At 34.6% G+C, this 7,082-nt stretch overlaps 2 protein-coding genes across 5 annotated transcripts in view; one reads left to right on the plus strand and one right to left on the minus strand.

Moving 5' to 3' along the window:
- The window catches only part of LOC139962140 (uncharacterized), a 42,045-nt gene extending 38,723 nt beyond the window's left edge, over positions 1-3,322 (plus strand). For all 4 annotated transcript variants that reach the window (XM_071962071.1, XM_071962070.1, XM_071962067.1 and 1 more), the window contains one exon: positions 68-3,322. In XM_071962071.1, coding sequence (XP_071818172.1) covers positions 68-207 — 140 coding nt within the window. In that variant the 3' untranslated portion in view covers positions 208-3,322. The remainder of the gene's footprint in view (positions 1-67) is intronic.
- On the minus strand, positions 2,858-7,049 carry LOC139962141 (3-hydroxyacyl-CoA dehydrogenase type-2-like). The gene is made up of 5 exons (XM_071962072.1): positions 6,887-7,049; positions 6,354-6,518; positions 5,283-5,447; positions 4,550-4,787; positions 2,858-4,161 (listed from the first exon to the last, which is right to left on the minus strand). The coding sequence occupies exons 1-5, from the start codon at positions 6,908-6,910 to the stop codon at positions 3,971-3,973; spliced, it is 783 nt and encodes a 260-aa protein (XP_071818173.1). The 5' UTR covers positions 6,911-7,049; the 3' UTR covers positions 2,858-3,970.
- Positions 7,050-7,082: the final 33 nt, after the last annotated feature.

Consider the following 7,082-nt stretch of genomic DNA (forward strand, 5'->3'; position numbering starts at 1 on the left):
GTAATCAGTAGGACTCTTCTTTTTTCATTGCCAGATGTGTGAGAATGTTTTCTGTTTTCCTTTGCAGCAAATGTTTCTCTCATCCAAGCTATTAATGGGCCATATTCCACAGATCTATACCTGGAGATCAGTACCATAAAGAGCAAGCAAGTGACTTCCAAATCAGTCATTATCATAAGCATTGATATTGGTGCTTACGTTTGGTAGAAGCTCCTTATTCATGTACCACCAAATGATGCTACAATTATATCTGGTGTTTCAGTTCACCGTGAGAGTAATCAGAACTCAAGGTAGTTTTACCAAGGAGTGATGAAAGTATCAGAGTAGTTATACTCTGCATATTCAAGGATTCGGTCCATCCAAGTCACAAATAATAAAGCTTTTGTAAAATATTATTTTATATGTTGCTTCCTTGTATTTGACAATGTTGCAAGTTTAACGTGTACATTTTAATTTTATGACAAAGTTAAGGGATTTGCCTTCAGATATCTATCAAGATGAATGTCAGGTGAACCAACAACAATACACGAGTCAAATCTAACATGTGTGTTTTTTGTTTTATCATTAGCAATTATTTTTTATTGGTTGGTGGGGAGGATAGGGGTGTACAAATAGTTTTAATTGGTTGGTGGGGAGGGTAGAGGTGTGCAAATAGTTTTAATTGGTTGGTGGGGAGGGTAGGGGTGTACAAATAGTTTTATAGAGAGTTGTCTGGAGATGCTGCATTTAGAATGTTAACAATGAACGAACAATAAAGTGTACATTATCACAAAACTCATTGTTTACATGTTGTTGTGGTATCAACATTAATTTCAATCATAAACTTGAAGTGGTGAAAAAGATTTTGTCATGAAGGTTTGGTAGTATTAAGATTTATGCATCGCCAATCAGTGAATTACTGCAGAAGTTGAACATGCTTCATCATACTTCCAATATTCAAAATGATACCAAAATAAAATAATGCTTTAATAATGAAAATCATGTTGTGAAGAGTTTTGCCATATTTCTTGCCACTGTTGCTACGAGAAGAGAGTACCTGATAAGGGACGATGAAATTTCAAATAAACTCAGAGATCCCCTGTTTCATCATACAATGTAATCGTGCACTTAATCATCAACATATCAAATCATTCAGAAATAGAAGTATGCATGCCCAGAGAAGCACAGTCACTGTTGTGATTTGAAACAGAAGGATAGTTTAGTTTGGTTTGTGTGTTTGGTTTGTTTGGTTAGATTGTACTATTGTTATTATTGACATCCTGAGCATTTATTAGTATACAAATAATGAATGGTTATGAGTGCAATAGTGCAAATATTTCATGGGTTGAAAGATGTAATTTGTTCCATTCAACGAGGCGCAGCCGAGTTGAATGGAACAAATTACATCTTTCAACGAATGAAATATTTGCACTATTGCACGAATGGAAACCATTCATTATTTGTTTTATACAACACCTTCAAATTTGGTTATAATTGGATGTAAAATGCACTCATGCAACAGATTGTTTTGAACAGACAGGTTTCTCTGCTCTCTTACCATTGAAAAAAGTGCTATCAAAAAAGTATAACCCATGGTTCTATTTCATAGAGTGCAATAGAGCGGATTTTGCATGCAATCGACGAGCAATTGACCAATCAAATGGCCGGAATATAATTAGGTGTTGCATAATATAGGATATTGGTACCTTACATCTCTAGTCGATGAACAACCTGGAAACACACACACACTGCACTGATAGAGCACATTTTTCTCAAAGTATTTCCATTAACTGGTGATACTGGGTAATATTTAGATTTAACTCATTGCTAGGGAAGTAATATTAGTTAATTAATCTTTAATAAAAGTAAGCTGAGATTAAAACATATACTAGTCTTGCAAAATTGTATTTATGAAAGAATTGGTATTTTTCACTTATTTTAGTCGATGCAATTACTAATTGGCTACAGCTTAATTACCACCCCCCCCCCACCTTAATTATGCTTCCATTTTGAAATAGCTTAACAGGTGGATGTAACAACAGTCATTTGGGGTTTAACATATTCAAATAGCTCATTCAAAAATGAAGAACATAACTTCTGCTTGTTTATTATGATATGAAGTATTGGTTATGTAATCCAGTATAGAAACTAATTGATGAAGGAGGAATCAAGAGTTCAATTTACCCTTCTGAGGAGTCACTCCTTCGTAAAATATAAAGTAAACATGAAGAAAAAACAGCCTTTTCAAGATTCCAATTGCAGCTAATCGAAGGAGATACACAAAAAAGAAATTGGTTCCCAGCTTAATTGTTTTGTTTTCTCTTAATGTATCCTTGACAACATCGAGTTCATGATTTTCCAATTCTTCTCAGTAACTTGTTACGGTGTGCCAGTTGGATTCCTGACACTGATTTATATTTGTATTTAATTTTCATGCAAGAATGTAATTATTTGTTATAAAAGTTTTATAGTTAATATAACTTGCAAAAAGGTAAGTTGGGTAGTGACTGGATGGTACTTGATATGCATTTCTTATTCCTTATTGAAATTCTATATTGTACTGCTCAATTATTTTATGATTATTCCTCGAAGGGTGATTCAGTCTTGAGATAACATTGAATAATTGTCTTCCTGGAATTGGTACAAGGAAAAAATGTACAAAATTAGCCAAAATTGCAACACTTTTTGTCCTGCCTCCTCCAAATTATTAAATAAGAAAGTGCATAACATGTTTTTGTGATTCAACGTTTTGAGAAGACAAGGTTGGGCCTTCATAGAATTTCATGTTTATCTGATGATTGCTGCAATGTGCAATCATCTCCACAATTGATTTCCTATATTGGTTGATTTCTGATATTGAAAGAATGAAAGGAACACATTTGAATATTAGTCTTGTATTGACTTTTCAGCTCATCATTTTTATTTAGAGAGAGAAGCAGTTGCATTTGCATATGCAAAGTAAAATACATATTCATTGTTGAAATGCTGTGTAATTACACATGAACACAATTCATTTGAATGATAATGACAGATGAAATGACCTATGATATGTGGTAAAGCAAAAAGAAAACACAAAACGATTAAAATGGGGACCCAATAGTCAGCAGAGGTGAGAAAAATCATTAACTTTTATAATATAATGTCTGTAATATTCACCGATAGTATAATGTATTGGTACAACAGTATTTTACTTTAATGTACTATTATGATTATTATTATTACTTTCTCTTCTAACATTACTGTGACTTGAACAGTGGCACTCATAGCAACCACATGTTTGCTTAATATAACCATCATTTGCAAGGTATTGAATTATCTAAATAAATATAGTCGTTTTACCAAACATTTCAAGTTTTTCCTCTCCTTTTTAGCAAGTAGAAACAGAATTTGTATTCAGAAAAGGATTTGACTGTTGAGAGAAATAGTCGGCTTGGGAATAAAGTTCTGCCAAGGAACATACAGAAAACTGTCATTGAGATTTACATTGTTGTCTTAAGGTTGCAATTACTCTTACATCTTTACATAAAGCTTGAGTTACTATTAAACAATAAACTAAAATAAAACGAAACAAGTATTTGCTTTGTAAGAACACAAAAAGCACATCTGGGATAGCAATAAATAAGACATCTACATCAGGCTCACTTATAAACTAATGCCTAAGAGTGAAGAAAACCATAAAATGAAGAGTAGAAAATTCCAATGAAGAGTAGAAAATCTCTGGATGTGCTGGAGAAACTTTCCAGAGAAAGTTCACTTTGTTTTATTTTACTTTATGTCATATCATGATGGCTTGCAATCCATAACCTTTATCATTTAGAACCAGGTAACGTCATTAAATCATTACCATTGAAAGGTATTGTTGGCTTAAGTGCTGCATTGCTTCAATCACTTCAGTTTAGTCATGTCACAAATTGAAAAGTTCTGTCATATATTAAGTTATTCCACCACTGATAGTTCCCAGTTCCAACATTGGTGTTGATGTCTAACACCATTATGGTTGCATCCTGATAGCACCATCCAGCCTTATAACTTCACCGTTCATCATTGGGTTCTCCACGATGGCTTGGACTAAGTGTGCATATTCGTCTGGTTGGCCTAACCTCTGAGGAAATGGCACCATCCTGGCAAGAAATGTTCTGACCTTCTCTGGCAGTGAAGCTAGGAGAGGCGTATCATACAGACCTAAATAAGAAGAAAATTAAAAGAATTTGACTTAACCATCAATAAGACGTCAAGTTAAAATTTAAAAACCTATAATCATCTAAGCAATGTAAATAAAATCATGCGGGAAAAATGAAAAATGAACTGCAAGTAGAATACATGCCAAAGCTTTTCCAAAGGTCTGCACACAAAACCAGTATTTAAGTAAAGGTATACCCCATCATCTAGGAGTTTACATAATAGTTTGATAGCATTATTGATGCTGGAGTTAATTACTGACAACAGAACAATAATGAACAGATTATTATCAACTTTAACAATAACTTAAGTCAAGAAGTCATGCATGGAATTACACAACAAAATTGGACTCTAAATTACCTTACATTATCTTCATTCCTTGATTACTTACCTGGTGCTATAGTGTTGACTCTGATACCCTGAGATGATAAATCTCTAGCTGCTGGTAAGGTCATCCCTACTATGGCTCCTTTGGAAGCTGAATAGGCTACTTGACCGATCTGACCATCAAAGGCTGCCACGCTGGCCGTGTTAACAATCACCCCTCTCTGACCATCACTATTGGGATCGTTCTTGCCCATAGCTCCCGCAGAAAGTCTGATTACATTAAAAGAACCCACAGTGTTCACCTGTAACGAAAAGGTCAAGCAGGATGTATGGTTACTTCACAATTTGCAATGATTTGGCAAACTTTCTGCACTCTCCTTACAGATCTAACATGATAATACAAGTAGTCCTTCATTTACCTGACAACAGGAGTAACATATCTTCAGTATCTCACAGTTAATCTATTGACTCCACTATCTCTAGGCTATGCAAATACCAATATCTTCTGTGGTATTTAGCAATGTTTGCAGAACAATGAGATTAATAGAACTTAATAGTGCAGTAAACAATATATAGGCAGACTTGTACTAGGACTTGTTCTACTGCAGGGAATCTTTTTTTAAATGTTTGCATCTTGCATAATTTTGGAAATTTGCCACAAGGATGATATTACAAAAACTTCTGTACCAAAGTAGGTACAATTCCTTTCAATGTTGTAGGAATTTGATCATTTTACTTGATTTCTGTACTTGTAACCTAAGGACTAAGAATATGTAGAGTTGTTTCTATACTCTCACCACCAGAACATTCTGGAAGGCATCCAATGGGTGTGGTTTATCTTTATTGAAGTTGTACGTCTTCACTGCAATTCCTATTCCAGCACAGTTAACAGCCACATCAAGACGTCCAAAGGAAGACACAGCGAGATCAACGGCTTTGCCAACATCTTCAGCAGATGTCACCTGTAGATAGACAGGTCACAAAAATAAATCTTAAAATCATAATTAACTGTTACAGCAAAATACATTAATAAAGGTAACAGTTAATTATGATTTAAAAAAGAGATATAAATAAAAAATCAAATAAATCTACCACGTTATCATAGCCAAAACTGATTTTTCTCTCATGAAGGAAGACTGCTGGTTGTCCCTCATACAATCTGGGCTAAGTGTTACGGTTGTCCACACATCAACATCGATCAAAACATAGTTTTTTAAAGTTTAATTAACGTATAATTTTGTTATTAATTTAAAAAAATTAATACATACATAAGGAACAGTTCCTTTATTGTTTCAAAACTGGTGACACTTTCAGTGACTAGTTTATTGGTATCTCGTAACAAAATGAGCAAATTGCTACATAACTGTCAAGATGTTGAGCACCTTTTTTCTGCATAACCTCAAAACTTCAACACAAATTTCTTCACTCAAAATGATTCCACAACTTTGGGCAATTGTAAGGGGTGAGGGGCTTCAACAAGAAATAAAATATTCAAATTGAACAATTCTTGGAAATGATCCATGTTGCATTCAAAAGAAGATTTTCAATTGTTTCATACTATGATCAAAACTGACTGAGAAACAGTAACACAAATTTTGTGAAAAGGTGTGGGGGGGGGGTGGGGGCAGTGCTTAGGGCTTACTGTCATCATATACCTCTTGTCATGGAAGCTAGAATTAAATAACCAGACAACCAAAAAGAAACTAACCAAAGGCTAATGACCTACTAAATCTGTCATTAGTTCAAGGTGCATGTATTTAAAAAAAAAAAATAACTGACAAGCAATGCCCCCAAAAATGCTCTGAAAAATGGTTTGTTCATTTAAAACAAAGGTTAAGATTTTGTACACCATTTCCATGGTTACATACATCAGCTGGAGCAAATTTGCAATCGTCACCAAGGCTCTTGGCAACCTCTTCTCCCTGCGATGATGGCAGATCCACTAAAATGACCCTTGCTCCTTGGCGTACAAATCTTTCAGCAGTTCCTCTGCCAAGTCCAGAAGCTCCACCAGTAACCAAACCAACGAGGCCCTTCATTTGAAAAAAAATATCTAAGGTAAATACTGTATTACTAATTCATGCACAGTAAAAGCAACATTTCAATGTCTCAATACATAGGTCTAGATACTGAGATATTGACATCTCGTTCTCAATATTTTAATATCTTAATGATACTACGATAATTCACCTAAACATATATTGATTTCTCGCTGGCCCTTTAATAGTGCCGTAGTTGGCAATGCGTTCATGTGTAACAGACGATCACAAACTGCACAATATGAATTTCGCGTAACTGATCAATATGTGTGGATCTCCAATGCATCTGAAAAATCATGGTCTACAGGTACCTTTACTACAACAATACCTTACTGCAGATTGCAAAGCTTCCAAGCAAATACCTTTAGTGATCCAATTGTTGCCATTTTCGGACTTGAAAATGACGAAGGTAGCCCTAAGATAATGAAACAGGTACCGTAATTGCTTCACAGACCTTGTTGTGAGTATGGTATTCACAATCAGAATAGCTAAGTGCACACATGTACGTTTCTGTAAGGTAAACACCACGACCAAGGTAGCAAGTCTTGACAAGAAACG

This window comes from Apostichopus japonicus, chromosome 20 (assembly GCF_037975245.1).
Source record: "Apostichopus japonicus isolate 1M-3 chromosome 20, ASM3797524v1, whole genome shotgun sequence".
NCBI classification, from domain to species: Eukaryota; Metazoa; Echinodermata; class Holothuroidea; order Aspidochirotida; family Stichopodidae; genus Apostichopus; species Apostichopus japonicus.